This window comes from Mastigoproctus giganteus, chromosome 13, assembly GCF_048544385.1.
Source record: "Mastigoproctus giganteus isolate SK-2022 chromosome 13, ASM4854438v1, whole genome shotgun sequence".
In the NCBI taxonomy this organism is placed as follows: domain Eukaryota; kingdom Metazoa; phylum Arthropoda; class Arachnida; order Uropygi; family Thelyphonidae; genus Mastigoproctus; species Mastigoproctus giganteus.
In genome coordinates, this window is record NC_143587.1 from 157,325,470 (window position 1) to 157,349,664 (window position 24,195).

At 36.8% G+C, this 24,195-nt stretch overlaps 1 protein-coding gene across 1 annotated transcript in view; it reads left to right on the forward strand.

The window, feature by feature from the left end:
• The window catches only part of LOC150076547 (uncharacterized), a 247,321-nt gene that overhangs the window by 213,561 nt on the left and 9,565 nt on the right, over positions 1-24,195 (forward strand). The window contains exon 9 of the mRNA XM_090387087.1: positions 20,474-20,610. Coding sequence (XP_090243213.1) covers positions 20,474-20,610 — 137 coding nt within the window. The remainder of the gene's footprint in view (positions 1-20,473; positions 20,611-24,195) is intronic.

The following is a 24,195-nucleotide window of genomic DNA, read 5'->3' on the forward strand; positions in this document are numbered from 1 at the left end:
AGTATGAATAGGGACAGGGGTGTTAGATTTCACCCCCCTACTAGAAGCTGTGGTCCTGGCAAAAGACGAGCGTTTTGTATTTCCACGCTCCCGAGCCGCTTCCGGTTCTGGATCGTATGGAAGAAATATTGAGCATGTGCCTGGTCAGTCACGTGTGCTGTGAGCCTGTTACTTAAGGATGTGTTGCTTTAACATCATTGTTGTTGAGAAAGGAGGCGGAAGCCTCCGAAAGCTTCAGTCAATGTTTTATCGCTTTTATCTTTATTGTATTTTAAATATTTTATTTATTTATTTATATTTTATTGTATATTAAAGTTTCATCGTATATTTATTTTGTAAATCAGTCTTTTGCATATATCATTTTACAGTGTAGTATCGTTTGGTACATTTTAGTTTCTAGTATTAAACCATTATAATTAAACGGTTGGTGTATTTGTTTTAAATTCTGGAGATGTACTCTCCCAACCTTAGAGGCCTCTTTGAAGATATAGCAAGCTTAATTTGTTGAGATAAGTTGGTGGATTAAACAAGAAATGGTAGCCAGTGCCCACACCCACACGCTCTTATTATATGCACTCCCATTAACTTACATTATTTATTTAGGCTACTAATGGTTGCTGGTTCCAAGTAAGCATGCTGACTTCTACTTTTTATGGTGAATATATAACAAATCTGAAAAATCTGTAGATCAAAAATCTTTTTTTTTTTGATCAAGAACCTATATTAAGGTATTAGAACCTATGGTACTTATTACCGTGCATGAGTTGAAGGTTGAGAAGTTGAAGGAAGATATTTCTGACATTATGCTATGTGTATTTTAGCGCAATTGCATCATTTATACACAGCTAATTATAGATTAGCAAATTTGCAATAGCAGCATCGTTTAAGTTACATCTCATATTGTGAATACCTTCACGACGAGTTGCCATGACATTGCACTACTTCGAATAAGTAACGCTTCACCCGAAGGAGAAGACTGTTGTTACTTATTCTCAGTGGATACCACGGTAATCACCTTCCACTGATTACCGTGGCTGCAACTTTTACCCATCTCTGCTCCCACGTCTGTCAAAAGCAAATGGTTCTGTTGTTACTTCAGCCAAGGATAAAGCTGACCTGCTAGCATCCCATTTTTCTTCCAACTCCTGTATTAATGATCTTGGTAAAACACCTTCTACCATTCCCAACACGCTCCATTCAATGCCTCCTGTGGTCTTCCATCAAAAGGATGGCAGAAGTATTTTGACAAATCTTGATGCTTAGAAAGCTTCAGGTCCTGGTGGTATTTCTCCACTTGTTCTCAAAACCTGTGCTCCTGAACTTACTCCTATTCTTTGCTGCCTTTTTTCACTTTCTTATTCCAAAGGTGTTTTTCCTTCTGCTTGGAAATTTGCTCATATCCAGCCAGTTCCTGAAAAGGGTGACAAATCCCTCCCATTGCAATTACTTCTACTCTTTCTAAAGTAATGAAGAAATCAATTAACTGCCAACTCTTAAACTACCTGGAAACCTTCTGTCTGATCAATGATCGTCAGTGTCGATCCACTGGTGATATTGTGTTTTATTGTTACCCATTTATGGACTAATTCAATGGAAACATTTGGTGAAACAGAAGCAGTTGCTCTTGCCATCTCAAAGGCTTTTGATCATGTTTGGCATAAAGGTCTTCTAAACAAGCTTCCATCTTATGGTTTGCCAATTGTTTTTTGTAATTGGTTATCCAGTTTTCTCTCTGATCGCTCACTGAGGGTGATGGTAGATGGCTCTTTGTCTTTTAACTTTTCCACTAATGCTTGTGTCCCCCAAGGTTCAGTTCTTTCCCCCACTCTTTTCTTCTTGTCTATTAATGACCTTCTTCCATTGACTGGAAATCCTATCCATAGTTTTGCTGATGATAGCACATTGCATTCCACTTTTCATTTTGAGAAACCTTGCCCTGCTCAATCGGTGTCAACTTCTCGAATATCTGCTACCAATTCCTTAAATGCCGATCTCCAGATAATTCTCCAATGGGGCAAAGACAACTTAGTTGATTTCAATTCTTCTAAAACTTATATCGCGCAAAAATGGATTCTTCTGCTCCTGTGCTTATCTTTGGTGACACTCCAATTTCTAGACAAAACGATATATCTCTTTTGGGGATTACCATGACTTCTAATCTCTCTTAGCACAAGCACATTACAAATATTGCATCCTCTGCATCTAAAAAAACTTGGTTTTCTCTTTCGCTCTCGAAAGAGCGAAAGAGAAAACCAAGTTTTTTTCCAAACAGCTGTTCACTATGTACAAATCGCAAATCTGCCCTACCATGGAATATTGTTCCCACATCTGCAGCAGTGCCCCCAAAAACCTCTCTCAGGCTTCTAGATTCCATTCAGAAGAGGGCAGTTAGGTTAATTAATGACTCCTCTCTAACAGAGTCTCTCCAGTCGCTGTTTCATAGACGCACTGTGCTGCATGCCTTTTCTACAGATACTTTCATTGGCATTGTTCTTCTGAATTGGCTTCTATAATTTCCGCTCTCTCTTTCAAAACAGTTCAAACACGTGCCGCCACCAGCCAACATCCATTTACTGTCCAACTTCAAACCCACAGAACCAACTTTTCACCTTCCTTGTTTGTTCATTCAACTGCCGTTTTCCGGAACAACCTTCCTTGGTACGTATTTCCTGACAATTACAGTCTACAGAAGTTCAAGTCTAATGTCAACAGATATCTTCTTTCGTGTTTGGGGTTTTCATAAAAAAAAAAAAAAGTAAATAAATAAATAAATAAATATTATCACCAGTGGATTGACACTGATGGAATCCATACTGGTGATCATTGATCAGATAGAAGTTTTCTAGATAGTTTAAGGGTTGGCTGTTAATTGATTTCTCCATTACTTTAGAAAGAGTAGAAGTAACTGGATGGGAGGGATTTTTTGCCCTTTTCAGTTACTGGCTGGATATGAGCAAATTTCTAAGTAGATGGAAAAATAGCTTTGGAATAGAATAGTGAAAAACGGCAACAGAACAGGAGTAAGTTCAGGAGCACAGGTTTTGAGAACAGATGGAGATATACCATTAGGACCTGGAACTTTCTTCACATCAAGATTGTTCAAAATCCTTCTGACACCCTTTTGATGAAAGACCACAGGAGGCATTGAGTGGAGTGTACTGGGAATGGTGGGAGTGGTTCACCAAGATCATCAGTACACAAGTTGGAAGAAAAATAGGATGCTTGCAGGTCAGCTTTATCTTTGGCTGAAGTGGCAATGGAACCGTCTGGTTTTGACAGAGGTGGGAACAGATGGACAAAAGTCGCGGCCAATAGGTTTGGCAAAAGACCAGAATGCCCAGCTGCCATTTGAACAAGAAGCAAGTTTTCTACATCTGGCCTGTTCAAAATCTAGTTTGGACTGATTAATAACTGCTTTACAATTGTTTGGAGCTTTGATGTAGGCAGAAAATGATTCAGGATATTTGGAAACAAGACAGTTAAAGATATGCAACATTTTTCTCTTGAACTGCCTTAGCACATTTATTGGAAAACCAAGGGTTAGATAAAGGACGATATTTTAAGGTGAAGTGTGGAATAAAGCTTCCATCCCTACAAGAATAATTCGCTGACATGATGTGAGCAAAGATTGACATCAGATTTGAAACAATAATTCGACCAAGGAAAAGAAAAGAAATCTTGTAGCTTCTCATTTTGCATTCTTGTAATGCCTAATAACACGAGGTTGAGAATGGCCTTGAGAGAAAGACTCCATTCGAGAAGAGACCATCACGAAGTTTTGATCTGAGGGTTCCTAGAGGTCCACTCACCTTGATCGTGTACTTGGGTTATTTGAGAGAAAAAGATCAAGCGTGTTGGTTGCATGGTTATCTGGTATTCTATTAGTTTAATGAACGATTGCAAAATTGTTCATTACAATTGCAAAATCCTCAGCATCTCAATCAGCTGGGTCCGTGTGACTAGAAAATGAAAGTAAGCTGGAGTTGTGAACATAAAAATCACCATGGAAAATAACCTCACTGTTAGTAAAGTTGAGCTTTAGAAAGTTAAGTTTCAGAGAGAGGAAGTCAAAGAGTTTCAAGTGATTAGTGGAGTTGGGAGAATAATAGAGATGACAGATGAATTTGACAGAATGTGGTAGAGAGAGAGTTTAAGCAAGAGGAGATTCCAAATTACTAAGTCTCTGACAGGGAATATCAGAGCAGATATATGCACACATATACCATCTTTGAAGTGAAAGGAATCATACAGCAAATAATTCAGACAACTAAGTTGAGCAGAAGTTGGACCAACCAGTAACTGGAATTTTGTCAGAAAAAGTACATGGGTTTTGGCAGACAAATGGAAATGGATATCATTGAGATTAGAACTGAGACCACATATATTTGTGAAATGAATGAGGAAGTGTTTAGGAAGTTTAGATCTTTTCACAGATAAGTTTGTTCTATTTGTTTGACAATTCATGGTGTATTCAGTAGTAAGAAAAGGTGGATGGGCATGCCGTATGAATTAACGAAATGTTTGGATATGGCATACACATTGTAAAAATATACCCAGCTCCTTGACATAACTTGACAAGGACAATGCCAACTCTGCATACACAGTGCAGTCAGTTCTGCTATAATGCACATTTTGGCAATGCAAAATTGCTCCAACGCGACTGATATATTAGGGAATAATGCGATTTTCACGTTGGCTCATGCGTGATTTCGTCTGCGAGTTTCTTAGTGTTTTTCTAACTACACTGAACATTTTTTTAGTGCTATGCCCCTAACCCTATTTTTACCATAAGCCTTGTTGTTTTTAATGTGCGAAATGCCATAACATGGAGATTTTTAGGAAATATGTACTGCATTATAGCAGAACTGACTGTATTTGGACTTCCTCCAGTCACTATCTGGCAGAGTAGAGGCAGCGAGATTATATACTAGCTGATCCGGAAGCCTCCTAGAGAGTTATCAATAGGTTTGATCCAGTGGACTATCTAGCGGTCAGCCTGTGAACCCTATTTTGCAGCTGTACCCTCAAAATATAAGATAGGATCTTGCCATGATGTCCATCATAATGTCAAAAGACATCAATCATACTGTGTGATAGAAGAGATGGGAGAGGGTTTGCTGGAACGTTGCTCTGGAGACTAAATATGAGTTCCATAACTCCAAGTCCCCAATAAGCAAAGTGGTGGTATTGCGCTGGTTGATGAGAGTCATCTACCACCTAGTATTGCCTGGTAACACAGAGGGGCAGAAAGTCTCTGTGTGATGTGGGCACCACAACTTAACCCATGCTTACGTTGGTTTGCACCTGGGTGGTTACCCAGTGTGCTAGGTGCCATAGTTCTGGATTTTCACATGGGGGTTAGACTTACGGTTACTAAAAGTCCCACCATTGTGGAGGAGGATTTGGCTGTTACAGACCAACCGGATTTTGCCAAAATAAGGGACACTTGATTGAGTGTCACCCAAATATCAGGATATTTGGGTGACACTCAATATCAGTTCCATCAGCGTTTTAGATTCCCAGTTAGGAAGCACAGCTTGGCATATCTCAAAGAATGTCTTTGACAGTTTCCTGTTGGCAGTTTGTTTCTCCTGTACCACACAATGAAAGCCTGCCAATTCCCAGAAAACCTTCCAGAGAAGAAATTGATAATTGGATGATAAATTTGATGAGCAAAATAATTGGTATTACTCCCCCGAACTGTGTTCAAGTAAAGTGCTCATTTCTATAATAAACAAGAATTGGATGAATTAGTGAGGGGGTTAAATCTAACTAAATCCTTTGCTCAGTTCCTGCCAGTTGTGATTCAGTTGGTATTTATGAAGAAATTGGTGTTAGTCACAGTCCAGCTGAGGTATCTTTTCATAGACGTTGAAGTTGAAGCATAATTTTTAAAGCTGTATTGCTTCACAATGGGTATATACATTCATTAATTCCTGTTGCATAGTATTAAAGGAAACTATGAAAATGTAAAGTATGTATTAGAGAAAATCATCTTAATATGTCTGTGTGATATTCAAGGTTCTGGGGATTCCTTTTAATTTGCAAAGTGGCTTCACCAAATTCCCTTGTTTACTTTGCTTCTGAGACAGCAGGGTAGTAGATTAGCACTACAGGAAAGGAGAATGGTTTGCCTGAATTCAGTTGCATTCTGCCTCATGCTAAGTTTTGCTTTCAAACAATTTGTTTGGCTGTACCTACCTTTGAGCATCTTATCTGCAAGGGATGCATAGTGGATATATATACTATGTTTTTCCTATACATACATACATACCTATAATAAAGCTTAATTTATAAATTAGGCACAGTAAGAGATTAACGACAATAACTAATAATAAAATAGAAGAATTATAACAATATACTGTAATAAAAGTTATGTGAATGTGGTCTCTCTTTTGGAAGAATATTGTAATTAGAAGTTGTTGTCTCTGTCTTTTTTACTCATCAAAGTGTTGCTGCAGAGGTTGTAATCATTCGGTGATCATACAGATTACTTTAATGCCACGTTCCATCCGAGGATCGTATTCCTTAATTTTTCCCTTTAATGTCTGTACAATTCGAAACACTTCAGAAATCAGTAATGTCCACATTGCTGATTCTGTTTCAGTTTCTTCTTCTTCTTCATCATCCTATTTCTCTGTAGATGACTCAACAAGTTCTTCCAATTCCTCATTTGTTAACACTTCTCGATGACCTTCAATATGTTCTTCCACTTCTTCATCACGCATGTCGGCAAATCCTTCTTCAACAACTTGTCTTGCTGCATGAATGAATTTCCTAACTTCTCCATTGATCCCTGGGAAGCCTTTAAAATCATTCATGGCTTCACTCCGTAAGTTCTTCTAGCAGGCATTTACAGTTTCTGGTTTTAATTCATCCATTGCAACTTTGATGAATGTTATTGCATCAGCAATAGTGAATGATTTCTAGCACTGCATTATGTTCAGATTAGGGTCTGCATCAAATTGCTGATCGAATGCGATCAAATACCAAGCAGGTGTATGTGGCCTTAACAAACCAATTTTCTGAAGCAGTGAGGTTGTATTTGGAGATAAAAATACAACCTCAACATTTTCATAGCAAACAGATTCAGATTGGCCAGGTGCATTATCTATTATTAATAGGATTTTAAATTCCAACCCTTTCTCTTCCAAGTATTTTTTCACTTCTGGGAGGAAGCATTGTAGGAACCATTCCATAAACAAGATAGCTGTCACCCACGCTTTCTGATTATGTTGCCAGAACATGGGCTGATAATTTTTGTTTTTGAAAGCACGTGGGTTATATGCGTGGGTAATTTATGCAAGAGTTACGTTCCAGCATGTCTTGTGCAATTTAAATTCGTGTAATGTAAGTAATCACCAAAATATGCGATAATAGGCCTGTGAGGGTAACTCTTGCATCTAGCTAAGTTACCGCTACCTGTACATGGTTGGAAGACTGGGCACTAAAGAAAATGATGAGCAACCAAAGAAATTTACTCCTTTTTTTTTTTACAGTAAGAAAAAATATGTCACTATAACCAACATACAGTACAACACAAACAACAATTCAGAGAGGTGGAGGCACCTTAGGCAGATTGATGAGCAGGATTTTCATGGTCAGATCCCGTTCCCTTGAATTCGGACCAGATAGGTGGGGGTGTTACGCTAACCTGGGGGTTGGTGGTTTCACTTGACTGCCCCTTTGAGTGCTTTAAATAAGAATCCAGAGTTAGTTGCTTTGCATGTTGCCTCTTCTCACACAACAACTCATAGTTGCAGCCAAGTTCTAACGTAACTGTATGTTGCTCTTTAGAGCTTCATTCAAGATTAGGGTCTTCATTAGCTAACATATTTAGGCCTTCATCTATAAGATTTTATGCTTTCAGTATTCCTTTCATTGTCAGGCTCTGTTCTTCTTCAACCTCTGGGCCTCTTCGTGATTATGAAGCTGCTCCAGTGCAAACAGATCTTTATTTGATAATTTTTGAGGATGAGAATTAATTAAATCATCGATATCAGTTGCCTCCACTTCCATGAATCCTATCTTTTTAGCAAGTTTCATGCATTTGTCTTTAGTTTGGGCATAATCTTCATCGGTATCAGAGCTTTTGAAGGAGTTGCTAAGATCTGATCATAACTTGTGCCACGAACTTTGAATAGTTATGTGGAACTTCATGCAGCATCATTGAATTTTAAAGCAGCTCTTATATTCAAGGCTTGCTAATATTGCTGCATGCTCATCTGTTCGTGGTCAATCTTGTCAATTAGAACAAGACTGACCAATCAGAAAGGATGTTAAATACTGAGCCTTAAAATATTTAATCACATGTTGATCAATAGACTGGAGTATTGAGGTTGTATTTGCCGGAGAAAAAGAAAAGAAAGAAAGAAAAAAAACAACCAATCTTGAATTTGGAACAGACATCAACAATACTGGGCGGATGGACTGTGGCATTATCAAGAATAAGTGGGAAGCATTCTTGGAATTAATCGTGGAAGCTACTAAAAGTTTCATACCTATTAAGAAATATTGTTCAAGGTTTAAGCCTAAATGATTGTCAAATGAACTAATGAGACTCGTGGCAGAGAAGAAAAATGCATGCGATGCATATAAATTATCAGGCAACACAGAAGCCTATGGCAGATATGAGCTAGTCTGTAATCAAGTCAGAGGAGGTTAGGCAGGCAAAGGTAGATTACGAAAAATCTTTGGCAAAGGATGCTAAGAAAAACAGAAAGGATTTCTTTACTTTTATAAACTCTAAAAGGAAGGGGATGAATCTGATTGGTCCACTTGATATCGATGGTTCGACTGTTGATGATCCTGCTCAGATAGCAAACAAACTGAATGAGTATTTTGCATCTACATTCACACATGAGGAATTATTAAGGATTGAAAATGCCAGAAGGTTATCAAATTGTAGCAGGGTGCTTAATGGTTTTGTAATAACTGAGAGCAAAGTGGAGGAGAAATTGTTGAAGTTAAAAATAAGAAAGGCACCTGGAGTGGATGGGATCTATCCAGTTTAAAGGAGGCGGCAAAGGAAGTAAGCAAACCCTTAGCCATAATTATGAGAGCATCCTTGGACTTGGGAGGTCCCCACGGACTGGAGATGTGCAAATGTATCCCCAATTCACAAAGGGTAATCGAAGGGTGACACGAGTAATTACAGACCAGTTAGCTTAACTTCTGTTCCGGGTAAAATAATGGAGTCACTGGTTAAAGATGCATTGCAGGATCATCTAGACAAGATGATCCTACAAATTTGATTGGATATTATGATGTGGTTACAAAGGAACTGGATGCAAAAAATAATTTTGATATCATATGCAGCAGGCCCTCGTTATAACATGGTTCGCTTTGCCCTGATTCGCTATAATGCTGTCATAAATCACTATAACACTCTTTTACCACCGTACAGATTGCATTTTTGGCATATTTAACGAAAACATTTCATCTGATGGCTTCAAAATGAATAGCAAAACAGCATTAAAACGTTTCCCATCCTGACTTGAGAAATTTTCCCATGCTTAGTGAAATATTCTCGCACGCTAATTTAATTGCAGTGCAGTGACTTGTTACATAGTTCTGAGATCTACATTTTAAAAAAATGATCAGTTATATTGCTTGTAATATTTGCGTTATATGCATTTATCCGAAGTCTAGTCATCACTCAGTACAGTATTAGACATCATGCGTAATGGACAGTGAACATTGTATCATAATTAATGCAACAAACGCAGTTACATTTTCAAAGCATTAATAATGGTGGATAAGAATGAAAAAGCAACAGCATCTGGACTCAGTATGAAGACTACAAATGTAAGAAAAAGACTGAATTTGAAAATTAAATTAGACGTTTTGAAGTGAATCGGTTCCGGTCAACAACAAGCGGATGTGTGCCATAATTTAGGACTGGCAGGTTTAACTGTAAGAACAATTATAAAAAATAAAGAATTAATTTCAGCAGTGGAAAGACAGCTGTTCCACTGCAAGCAACTAGGGTTAGGCCAGCTATTAGAATTGAAATAGAGAGACTTTAACTAATTTTATTGAAAATAATATCCAATGCAGAATTCAGTTAAGTTAAATATTATATAAAAAAAAAAAAAAAAAAAAAAGATTAACCTATAATGATGATCTGAAGAAACCTCAACCAAAAAAAAAAAAAAAAAGTAGAACCATTTAAAACTAGTAAGGGCTGGGTGAGTTATGTGTTATACTTCTCAGCAAGTTTTTAACAAAGATGAAGCAGGATTTTTTTGGAAATGAATGCCTAAAAGAAGTTTCATGTTGAAAGAATTAAAAAACATGCCAGGTTTCAAAGTGGTGGAGGATAGGTTGACTTTATTGTTTGGTGGTAACACTGCAGAGGATTTTAAATTAAAACCCTGTTTAGTTTACTAGGAAGAGGGCCAAAGTACAACCCAAAATGGACACATTTTTCATGATTAAATTAAATCAATTTAGATCAGTTAAATTCATGATTTTAATTGGAATTTGTCAGGTTTCAAAGTGGTGGAGGATCGGTTGACTTTATTGTTTGGTGGTAACGCTGCAGAAGATTTTAAATTAAAACCCTGTTTAGTTTACCAGGAAGAGGGCCAGAGTACAACCCAAAATGGACACATTTTTCTTGATTAAATTAAATCAATTTAGATCAGTTAAATTCATGATTTTAATTGGAATTTTAGGTTTAATTTTGATACGTAAGTAGTTACTGCATATTTTATATGTACTGTACAAATATTTGAATATTAAATATTTTGACCGACATTTGTGCATCTTTTCCCTACTGTTTATTAGTGATTAGGAAATATCCAATGGCACCGACTGCAGCTCACAAATACATATGTTACCTTAAGGGAATGCTGCGCTCGCTTAGCGCGGATTCACATAGCGCTCTGTTTTTCCTGAACAAATTATCAGTGTTAAGCGGGAGTCACCTGTACTTGGATTTCAGGAAGGCTTTTGACACTGTTGCGCATGGACAACTACTGTTCAAATTGGAGCAGAATGGTATTAAAGGTAAAATGGATAAACGGATGGTCGAGTGGGAGAAGACAGATGGTGGTAATCAATGGGTGCTGCTCTTTGTGGACTAATGTTATTAGTGGAGTCCCACAGGGTTCAGTGTTGGGTTCATTGTTGTTCCTCCTTAAATAAATTTAAGGAGGAACTGGACAAGCATTTGGAGTGAATGGTGTGTGTTTTTTTTTTTTTTTTTTTTTGGCTGATGCTGCATACAGGCAATGATCAAGGGTGGAATACAGGATCATTTGGATTGAATTGAAATTCTCAAGGATACTCAGCATGGTTTTGTAAAGGGAAAATCATGTTTAACAAATCTGGTTCGCTATTTCGAAAGGGTCACTCACGAGCTGGATTTAGGGAATAATTTCGACATTGTTTATTTAGATTTCAGCAAAGCTTTTGACTCAGTCCCACATGCGTGGTTGCTTTATAAGCTGGAACAGGTTGGAATCACTGGGAAAATCCTTAGATGGATAGAAGGATGGCTTCAGGGCAGGAGGCAGAGGGTTGTGATAAATGGCTATTGCTCAGATTGGGTTGATGTAAGAAGTGGAGTTCCCCAAGGATCAGTATTAGGACCACTGTTGTTTTTAATTTTCATAAACGACATTGATGAAGGGATAGAGGGCGTGATGTCTAAATTTGCAGATGATGTTGAAATTGGTAGAGTAGTTAATGATCACTGTCAAGCTGAGCTTCTTCAGAGAGACCTAGTAGACTTCAGGAATGGTGAGAAAAATGGCAGCTGTGCTTTAATCCAACAAAGTGTAAGATATTACACCTGGGAAACAGTAATCCCAAAAAAACTTATTCACTTGGTGGATTTCAACTAAACCCAGTACTGGAGGAAAGGAACTTGGGTGTTACGATACGGTCAGACATGAAATTCTCTGAGCATTGTAAACAGGTTGCAAGGAAGGCCCATGGTGTCCTATCGATGATCTATCGAACTTTTGCAAGTAGAGATAGGGACGTGATAATCCCATTATATAAGGCTTATGTTAGACCACACTTGGAATACTGTGTTCATGTATGGAGACTGCACCTAAAGAAAGACATTGAGTTTCTTGAAAGGGTGCAAAGAAGGGTAACTTGCCTGGTGAGATCGGCAAAAGGGCGTCCTTATGAAGAAAACTTCGAATATGTGGGTTGCAGAGTTTGGAAACTAGACACCTTAGAGGAGATTTGATTGAGGTGTTTAAGGCTCTGAGAGGCATCAGTAAAATGAATGAGGACAAACTTTTCAAGATTATAAATGATGCTAGAACTAGGGGATATAAATTCAAGTTACGGGGGGAAATGTTTAGATTGGCCTGCAGGAAGTTTTATTTTAGCCAGCGAGTTATAAATTACTGGAATAAGTTGCCTTCATGGGTGGTAGAGGCCGACAGTTTGGGGAAATTCAAAGGTCAGTCATCTGGATAGTACTTTCGGGTAAGGGAAGTGCATGGGATGATAGGTTTAATTTCCTTTTTTTTTTGTTTTTATTATTAATTATTATTATTTAGTTATTTATTTATTTTTTTATCATTGTTTTGTTCGGATTTTTTTTTTTTTTTTTTTTTTTTGGCTGGTGCAGCATAAGCCATAGGCTTTCTTGCACCATGCGGCTGTTACTAATACTAATACTAAATTAAGGAGGAACTGGACAGACATTTGGAGGGAATGGTGTGTTTTTTGTTTTCTTTTGTTTTTTTTTTGGCTGATGCTGCATAAGCTCATACACTTGCTTTCTTGTATCACCTGCCACTACTACTACTAATAAGTAAGCTGTTGAACTACATTTTACTTATTCCTTCTGCTTTGCAATACAATTCCAATTCTGGTTTTAACTGAGATCCAAGATAACTTCTGAAAATAACAGCAGTCATCCAACCCTTAAGAGTTTGAGTGCCAGTACTTGGGCATGTATGACCTGTCATAACCTTTAAGGGTACAAAGGTTTTAATAGTAGTAAATGCACACAGATTGCAGTTTATTACCCTCCATATTAATAGAAATGTTAGCCGATTTTTCACAGCCTTAAAGCGAGGTGCAGTCTTTTTAGCAATAGAAATATAAGTGCGATCAGGCTTTTTTTTTTCCAATATAAAATTGTGTTTCGTCGAGGGTTGAATATATGTTTGGATATGTACTCCCCCTCTCGTGGCACTTTCCATAAATATGGTTGCTGCACTTTATTTTGGCACCTCCGTAGCCAGGTGGGAAGCAGCAACAGTGCATAGCACACGCTTCTTGATTAGACTGGGGTTCGAGCCCATCACCAACAAATACAGAGGATGCGGAAAGGTCAGGGAATGACCACCGCATATTCCCAGAGCAATATGGCCTTTGTTGCTAATGCTCCTAAAAACCAAAACAACAACAAAAGCGCTTTATTTTAAAACACTAATATAGAATGATAGGGGAAAGGGGGGCTGTGCACTAATTATTTCTGGCAATTTTTGGTGTTTTCCTAAGGAAATTATAGTTGTTTGTATTTTTCTAAATATAAGTTAGACATTGCATAAATTTCTTGAAAAATGATAACTAGTATTAAAATTATTTAATATTAATTTACTTCATGTGAGCACTTCTGTATTATTATTTTATTTATTTTTTTTTATTTCCTGTATTGAATTTTCATGAATATTTCAAGTCCATAGTTCTCTGGCAGCTGTTAGTTCAAGTGCTAAAGGACTGCAGTTTGTCGTTGTGTGGTCTATACTATTAATCTCAGATTTATATATGAATTGGGTAGTATCACATTCAAGGTAATAAAGTATGAAACAGACTTAGAGATAATTGTTCAGTACAGATTTTGTTCCGGTTTTTTGCTTATATTTTATCATTAACACTCAGATAGATTAATATTAAGATAGATTAAGAGCAATCAGGCTACCAAAATTTGATGATCTATCATGCAGTTACATTGAATTAAACTAAGCAGTTATAATTGTATTACAATATGCATGATAAAAGACTTTCTTTAGATTACTTTGTGAATAAAAATTAATTTATTAAATGTTATTTATTAGGGGGAAAAATACTACAAGGACTTATTTCATGATAACTGTTTACTTGCCCAAATTTTTATTTTCTGCTTTAGGACTTTATCAGAGCCATAGATTAAGAATAAATGAACACATATTACCTTATCATTTAAATTTCGTGGATGATGGGCATTTATAAGCCAGTGTTTCTGTCATCAGTATTCGGCAGTAGTCTGCTAACATATTTACACCTTCCCTTATAATGTTTTTCCATAGTTGCAAATGTCCTGGTGGAATCTTTCTCCATGATCATCACTAGCATTGCCAGAGTTTTTGGGAACAAATATAGGTGAGTGTTACGAAAGTGAATCTTCAGTGGCATGTTACCTCAGATTTTGATATGCCTGTAAAATTGTTCAGTTGTAATTTTATAATGTGCATCTATTTCATTTCATAAGATGTTTTCTGCAATGTGTCTGAAAGATTTCCAAGTTGCTACTACAGGGAAATCAAGAAGGGTAGGTTAGGTTTTCATTGCAAATTTATCTGAAATGGGTCCCTAATTGCACTGTATATCTGTTATCAGTTTAATCTCACTGATTTCCTCATTTATCCATGGCTTTAAAATAAAATTTTTCATTAAATCCAATTTTGTATAAAGGCAAGGTAATACACCATTGGATCATCCCTGGATGTATAAATTATTTATTTATTTTATTTTATTTATTTATTTTTTGTCTAAAATGGTAGGAGAAGGCTAGCTTTTGATAACCCAAGTTTGTAGCCTTTAAAATGAACTTTGAAGAATCAAGAAATAGTGTCTATTCATCTGGTTTTTGTTTTTGTCTCATATTTTATTGATCCACCCTTATCATTAGTTTTCTTTTGTATGAGTAAATAAAGAATTCTGAAAGCTCTATGTAGGGATTGTGATATATTGAATTCAGCTTGCTTTCTTTTGCATCATCATTTGGCACACTATGGCCATAGACACCCATGTGCTAAAAAAATCCTCAAACAAACAAATAATCTTTTGCATCATCAAATTCCTGTCAGCTTCCCAAGTTCACAGCACAATAGCACAACATTTCTACAATTCCCATTGACCTTATCTCCTAGTGTGCACACCAAGAAACAAGATGTATACTAACTTTTAAGATAAACAGTGATTACTTCTGGAACTTAACATTATATTCACCACATACATAATAGAATGCATTCAGAGAATACAGGATTTATGCGAGGACTATATATATTAGAAAGAACAAAACATAAAGCACAGCAGTCAAATTTTTACCCTAATGATCCAGTGATATTAGCCCACTCCCTGTGCTCACATTGTATGCTATATGGAGTAAGAAACACATGCAGGCAATCACATGCCTAGCCCACACACTTACCCTGTCAGACTTCACATCTCATGTAACATTCTTGTGTGAAGCTACTAAGGTTAATATGCATGAAATGTATGCTACAGTGTGAACTCACCTGTTTTGATAATGTTTATATTTTTGATGACATTTAATTATTCCAGACAGTTGCTGTTCTTATGATATGCAAAGATTGATATGCAGTTTGTCTTCGGGCAGAAAACAAAAATGCATGGAATGGATATAAATTATCAAGTGATGTCTGGTAGATATAAACTAATTTGTAATCAAGTCATAAAGCAGGTTAGTCAAGCAAAAGCAGATTATGAGAAGTCTCTGGCAAAGAAAAGCAGCAAAGACTTCTTTACTCATATTAACAGTAAAATAAAATGATTGAATCACGTTGGCTTGTTTGATTTTGATGGTTCAACTGTTGGTGATCCTGCTCAGGTTGCTGAAAAAATTAATAGGTATTTTGCATCTACGTTCATACATGATTCTTTGAGGGGGAAGGAATGCCAGAAGTTTATCAAACTCTAACAGGGAACTAAACAATTTTGTGATAACTGAGAGGAAAGTGGAAAGAAATTGTTGAAGATAAACATAAAAAAAGCACCTTTGGTGGATGGGATATAGTGATAGTAATAGCCATATAATGTAAGGAAGCCAAGCTTTTACTACACTGATCAGGGGGGAAAAAAGTAGTTAAGAAAATATTAAAGTCATTATAATTATTTGCTTCCCTCCTTCAGCCTCAACAACCTGTGAAGGCAACCTGTTCCTTCCAGCAATCAACGACTAGCTAGCTAAAAGAAAACTTCCTACAATCTAGTCTAAACATCTTCGCCTGTAATTTGAATTTGTTTTGGGCCCTTTCAAGAAGCTCTGTCTTTTATCAGATAAGGTGTCCATAGTTGAATATGGGATCCTATTATAATAAGGGAAGCAGCAAAGAAGTGTGCAAAACCTTAGCCATAATTATAATAGGCTCCTTGGATTCTATGGACTAGAGATGTGTGAACGTATCTCCAATTCACAAAGGGATAATTTAAGGGTCTGTAATTTATCATATAAATACATGAGTAATTACAGACCTGTTAGCTTAAATTTTGCTTCAGGGAAGATAATGCAGGTATACTTTAAAGAAGTAGTGCAGGGCCACCTAGACAGGAATGTAATTATACTGCAGTCACAGCATGGATTTGTTAAGAGGTGATCTCTGATCAATCGGATTGGATATTGTGATGCAGTAACAAAGAAACTGGATGCAAAAAAAATAATTTTGATATAATATACTTGGATTTCAGGAAAGCTTTTTATAGCATTTCACATAAAAGACTGCTGTACAGATTGGATCAATATGATGTTAAGGGCAAATTACTGCTATGTATAAAGGGATCAGTGAGTGGGAGAAGACATTGGTAATCAGTGGACACTACTCTTCATGGACTAATGTTATTAGTGTAGTCCACCTTGTTTCAGTGCTGGATTCATTGCTCAAGTTTAACATTGACAAATGCAAAGTACTGCATATGGGTAGCAGTAATCCCAGATTAACATACCAACTGTGTGGTATCACACTCAGAGTAGCAGAGAATGAAAAAGTACCTGGGGGTGGGCAGTCAGATATGGAGTTCTCTGAGCAGTGCAGATAGGCTGCCATATGGGTTTTTTTTTTCCAATGATATACAGGAACTTTGCAAAGCAAGGTTAAGGAGGTGATTATCCCATTGTTTCAGGCAGTGGTTAGGCTATATCTTGTTTACTGCATTGGCTCTGGAGGCCTAATTTTAGAAAGAATGTAGACCTTTTGGAACTGGTGCGGAGAATGGCAGTGAGACTAGAGAACGTAACTAGGGGGTAGTCCTGCCAAGAAAGGCATCAGTTTTTCAAATTGCTGTATCTGAAAACTAGGTATTTGTGAGGTGATCTGGTTGAGTTTTTAAGGTTTTGAATGGATTGAGCAGGCTAAGTGCTGACAGAATTCTTTCTCTTGCTCAAACTACGCATGTGAGGTTAGGTTATGTTTGGTTCCAATTGAGATAGGACAGTTGCAGAATAGATGTTTGCCTTCAGCCAGCGGTTGGTTGATTGTTGAAACAAACTTCTATCTGTTGTTGTGAAAGTGGGTAATTTTAATAAATTTAAGGAAAAACTAGACATTATTGGAGAGATGGCTGGTTATGTGGAAGGATTTTTTTTTTTTTTGCTGATGCTTTATTGCATCATTTGCCAATACTAATACTTTTTCATGAGGTCCCTAAAAAAGAGGCCTTTGATAAAAGGAGGAATTGTATAGGGAAAATCTGGCACTTCTGTAGCCAGGAGCAGCAGTGCGTAGCACATGCTTCTTGATTAGACTGGGGTTCGAGCCCATGCCCACCAAATATGGAAAGGGCAGGGAATGACCACCGCATATCCCCGGAGCAATATGGCCTTAGTGCTAATGCTCCTAAAACCAAACAAAATAAAACAAACATAGGGAAAATGTACGGGTTCTAGGAGTGATTTTTTTAACTCTGTGTTGAACGATACATGCAGTAAACACCATTTATTTAGGAAAGGAATTCATTGTTACCCACTCTTATTATTATGCTGTTTCTGTAATGTTAATTATTCAATATCATGATATCATGATTCCCTGTGTGGTGAGTTTTGTAAGCTTTATATTGTAATTTCTCAAAGAAAGACTACTCGATGAAGCCAATCCTAGAGGCTACTTCTGGGTGACAGCAGCTCACAGTTTGCCATTCATCATCATTAGCCATTTTCAATCTGCTTTTGGATGAAGGCCTCTCCAGCAACTTTCCAGTTCCTTCTGTTTTTTGCAATTGCCATCCATTTACTACCCATAAACTCTTGAATTTCATCCGTCCATCTCCGTTGTTGTCTTTCAAGTTTTCTTTTAGCTCTTCGTGAGTACCATTCTGTTATTTTCTTAGTCCATCTGTCATCATGTCTTTGAGCTATGTGTCCTGCCCAGGCCATTTCAGTTCTTTAGTTTTGATAAGAATGTCCTTTACTTGTGTTTGCTGCCTAATCCATGTGTTTCTCTTCTTATCCAACAGTCTGATTCCTAATATAATTCATTCCATTCTTCACTGTATAATTTTCAGCTTCTCTTCCATTATTTTGGTGATTGCCCAAGTTGCATTCCATAAGTCATTGGTTCAGTATTTCACATTTCAGACAAACTGGGATGTTGCTCCTCTGTATGTGACTATATTTCCTGAATATTATATATCCGAAATTTATTCTTCTCTTGACTTCCAGCCATTTATTATTTTTACAGCTAATAACTTGTTTAAGATAAGCATATGAATCCACTTGTTCAATTTCTACTCCTGTAACAATTATATCCCTTTCTGTGGCATACTTGTTCATTATTATTTTTATTTTAGCCATATTCATCTTTAGTCCGAGATCCTTACTAACTCTGTATAACTGATTAAGGTTTTCCTCTAATTCCCCGGGATCATGACTTATGATTACAGTGTCATCTCTAAATGGTTTAGGTACTCTCCATTCACATTGACTCCTTTCTGTGACCAGTCCAATCTTCTGAAAGCTTCCTCAAGGGCAGCAGTAAACAACTTCAGAGATATTGTGTCTCCTTGTTAAACTCCTTTATCAATTTTAAATTTGCTACTGTCTTTGTCTTGTCTAATAATGGAGGTAGCGTTCTCATATATTTTCTTCAAAATCATAATGTGTGGGACGTCTATGTTTTGTCTTTACTGTGCCTGAAACATTGCCTTATGCTGTATGGAGTCAAATGCCTTTTTGTAATTCAAAAATACCAGGCATAATGGTGTTTTTTATTCATTTGCTTTCTCCATTAGTTATATCACTCTAAATGGAATGCCATCCTGAAGGTCAGTGTTTCATTGTCTTCATGCACACTTTTTGCATGTAGCACAGTATGAAGTGTTATGGCTTCAGTGTGTTTTGTAACATATGTACATAAACTTTAACTAACCAACTCAGTGCATTCTCTCTCTCTCTCTCTCTCTCTCTCTCTCTCTCTCCCCCCACTCATCTCCATTATGAAAATTGCTTATTGGATACTAGTTGATGGCTCAAGAATCTTTATCTTGGCAGCCATTCCCACTAGGAGACCTTGATGGTATTTTAGACTTTTGCTGAGTTCAATATAATACTATCAGTTGATACACATAGAAATTGTTGATCTGTTTGTGAACCTGTAAACATACTGTACAAATGGCTTCGTTATTGTTGAAGTGAATTGTGTTGCTGTTTCTAATGTAAAACTGAACTTTAATGTAACCATTTCTTTTATGCTTGATGACCTGGTACATGGACTTTGGAAATTCCAAAGCAGCAACATCCATTATCAATTATTGTACCACTAATTTTACGTGCTAAACTGTGTACATTAAGGTGATAAAAATAATGTCCTTTGTAATATTTCTGGCTTGTTGCCAATTGAAGGAAAAAGAAATAAGAATATGTATTATTTATTTAAAAGTTGTATGGATGCCATTTAATAAGTGTTGACACTTGACAAAACCATTGTTAAAAAAAAAAAAAAAAAAACAGCTGTATCACCACTCATGGTATTCAGACCTTACATTCCATAGGAAGTGTTTACACTTGAAATGTTAAGGAATAATGTGGCTCTCTCTCCCCTTTCCTCCCGTATGTTTCTAATGTAAAACTGGCAGACTTCATCTAAAATATAAGCTCGAAACACTATTTGGGTCTATCCACCTGCTCTCTGTGATAGCCAAAAATTATCATGCTTCTGATACTCGCCTTTCAGTAAAGAGTAAGTACTTCTCTTTTGAGATTTGATTTATTTGAAAGTAGTGCAGTGCAAAGGCAACACAGTTAAAGTGCCTTGGTAGGAAAGTACTAAGTCCATGTGAAAAGAATTATCTTTTCAGCTCTTCAGTTGGCAGTGGACCAAATATTACATTCCTATTTAAATCCAAACATGGCCTAAAACTTTCTCTTACGAGCATATCACTTTCTGATTTAAGAGATATGGTGATTAAAAAGTGTTAACTTTTAACTTATTAGGAATGAACTATGTTATATGATATATATTTTAAAAAAAAAAAGCATCAATGTTGTTGAATTTTCTTATAGTAGAGACAGGTTGGTCACTGGAGGCATGTGGAACATTTGAGGAACTAGCTCAGGGTCAAATTCTTCAAGCGTTGATTGTAGCATATGCAGAGGATGGTGTACCTTATGTGCATTTATATAAAGTACAAGGAGTATCAGTAAGTATATAGATTTTCAAATAAATAGTAATTTATTTGTAATTGATGCTATTAATTTGTTTAGTAGCAACATTGTTACTATTAGTATCAATAGTTGAAAATGATGAATGGAAGCAAGCTTATACAGCATAAGAAAAAAAAAAAAAAAAAACCACTTCATTTAGTTATCCATCCCTCTAATAATTTATGTAATGTTTCCTTTCCAAAGTATCCACTTTGATAACACCAGATGGAAGTTTGCTACAATAATTAATTATTTCTCTGACTGAAAGCAAATTTTTGCATATCTATCCTACAGTCAAACTTTTTCACTTTATAAGTTTTTGTTCCCTTATGTTGTTGTCTCAGAATAATTAAGGATGTCATTAGCATTTAGTTTACCCAATCCCTTTAAAACTTTAAACATTTCAGACAGGTCTCCTGGTTTCCAAATGCTGCAATTTGCAGGATCATACAATATGACATTCCTTTACTAATCTATTTTCTCTTATATACACCCATTTCAGCAGTTGCTCATTTACTTAAAATGAGGCTTCCATTTTAAGAGACCTGTAAGTAGTATTCAAGATGTGGCTTAACCATTGCTTTATATAGGATAATCACCTTGTTCCGCTGGGAAAATTTTTTATATATCATTGAAGAATTTCATGAATTCTACTAGTAGCTAGTCTGCACTGCTCAGAGAACTTCATGTCAGATTGTATATTCTCTACCATCTTCAGTGTGGTAACACTGAAGATGGTAGAGAATGAAAGAGATCTAGGGGGTAATCCAAATGGTATGTTATTTTGAAATTATCACTGGGATAAATTTAGCAATGCTAAACTTCAATTGCTACTTCTCACCCCAAATCTCCAATCTTTCTAAGTTTTGTTATGGTAGAATGCCTTGATTTCTGTCATTAACTACCCTACTAACCTTAATGTCACCTGCAAACATAGAAAATAAGCTTGATATGCCTTAATCACTATCGTTGTTAAATATTCAGAACAGTAAGGGGCACATCTCTAAATTCTAATAATATTACTACAAGAATAGCAGTGTCCGTTAGCAAACAACCTCTGTCTGTAGCCACTCAACCATCCTGGTAAGTTGCCCCTAATGCCAGAATGCTCCACTTCGCACAGCAATCTTTCATGTGGAACAGTGTTAAACACTTTGTTGAAATCTAAGTATCTGAAGTCAAAATTATTTTTTGCATCCAGTTCCTTTGTTATTGTATCACAGTAGTTAATGAGACTGGCAGGCAAGATCTCCCCTTAGCAAATAAATCCAAACTAATTCAGATAGCAAACAAACTGAATGAGTATTTTGCCTCTACACACATGAGGAGTTATTAAGGATTGCAAATGCCAGAAGGTTATCAAATTGTAGCAGGGTGCTTAATGATTTTGTAATAACTGAGAGCAAAGTGGAGGAGATTGTTGAAGTTAAACATAAGAAAGGCACCTGGGGTGGATGGGATCTATCCAGTTATATTACAGGAGGCGGCAAAGGAAGTAAGCAAACCCTTAGCCGTAATTATGGAGCATCATTGGACTCAGGTGAGGTCCCCACGGACTGGCGATGTGCCAATATATCCCCAATTCACAAAGGGGGATCGAAGGGTGACACGAGTAAATACAGACCAGTTAGTTTAACTTCAAACAGGCCTATGGGGCTGGGAAATTCCATACTGCAATAATTAAAGACAAACACCAGCCAAGGAATTAAAAATTTACTATAAAAATAAAATATACAGAAATAAAATATAATAAAAACACTATTGGAAGACTAAAATATTACAATAAATTACGATAAAATAAACTGCCTATATTTTATATTATACTATATTATATATTTTAACTGTATTTTTAACGTTTTTATCGTAGTTTATTTTATCGTAATTTATTGTAATATTTTAGTCTTCCAATAGTGTTTTCATTATATTTTATTTCTGTATATTTTATTTTTATAGTAAATTTTTAATTCCTTGGCTGGTGTTTGTCTTTAATTATTGCAGTACAGTTAGTTTAACTTCTATTCCGGGCAAAATAATGGAGTCACTGGATAAAGATGCATTGCAGGATCATCTAGACAAGACTGTAGCAATAATTCAGACACAGCATGTGTTTGTTAAGGGAAAGTCTTGTCTGACAAATTTTATTGGACATTAGCAAAGGCACATGATGCAAGAAAGCAAGCTTATATAGCATCAGCCAAAAAAAAAAAAAACTCCTTATTTCACCCATCCACTCGCTCCAAATGTTTGTAAAGTTCTGCCTTGAATCTATTTAAGCTAACTTCTACAACAACAGATGGACGTTTGTCCAGCAATCAACCATCCGCTGGCTAAAGGCAAACTTCCGCACCGTCTTTCCTCGATTTGAATTTGTGTCCTCTCGGGCAGTTATTCTGAGCAAGAGGAAGAATCCCATCAGCATTGAGCATGCTCAAACCATTCAACGCTTTATACACCTCAATCAGATCACCTCGCAGGTGCCTAGTCTCCAGACACCATAATTTGCAAAACTTAAGTGTTTCTTCGTAACAGCAACCCTTTCACTAATCTTGTTGCCCTTCTCTGTATTCGTTCCAACAGCTCTACATACATCCTTCTTAAAATGAAACCTCCAGACCTGTATTTAGTACCCAAGGTGTGGCCTGACCATTACCTTATACAAGGGGATAATCACCTCCTTATCCCTGCTAGAAAAATTCCTGTATTTCATTGACAAAACCCTGAGCTACTCTTGCAGACCGCCTACACAATTACCCCCAGTTCCTTTTCATTCTCTACCACTGTCAGTGTAGTACCACAGAGTTGATACGTTACTCTGGGGTTACTGCTTCCATATATATTATGATGTGGTTACAAAGGAACTGGATGCAAAAAATAATTTTGATATCATATACTTGGATTTCAGGAAAGCTTTTGACACTGTTGTGCATGGAAGGCTACTGTAAAAATTGGAACAGAATGGTATTATGGGTAACTTGCTACAATGGATAAAAGGATGGTTGAGTGGGAGAAGACCAGAGGGTGGTAATCAATGGGCGCTGCTCTTCGTGGACTAATGTTATTAGTGGAGTTCCACAGGGTTCAGTGTTGGGGGTCCACTGTTGTTTTGTATATTTATCAGTGATATTGATGAAGGTATATCAGGGTTAATGTTGAAGTTTGCAGATGATACAAAGGTTGGCAGAGTTGTTAATGACAGTCATGGCAGTGTGCTACTGCAACAGGATCTAGAAAATTTGGGAAGATGGGCTCAGAAGTGGCAACTGAAGTTTAACGTTGACAAATGGAAAGTACTGCATATGGAAAGTACTGCGTAGAAGTAACCCCAGAAGAACGTACCAACTGTACGGTACTACGCTTAAGGTGGTAGAAAATGAAAAAGACCTTGGAGTAATTGTGCAGTCTGATATGAAGTTTTCTGGGCAGTGCAGACAGGCTGCCAGGGCAGGTCATGGGGTTTTGTCAATGATATACAGGAATTTTGGTAGCAGGGAAAAGGAGGTGATTGTCCCTCTGTAGAAGGCAATGGTGAGGCCACGCCTTGAGTACTGCGTACAGGTCTGGAGGTCTCATTTTAGGAAGGA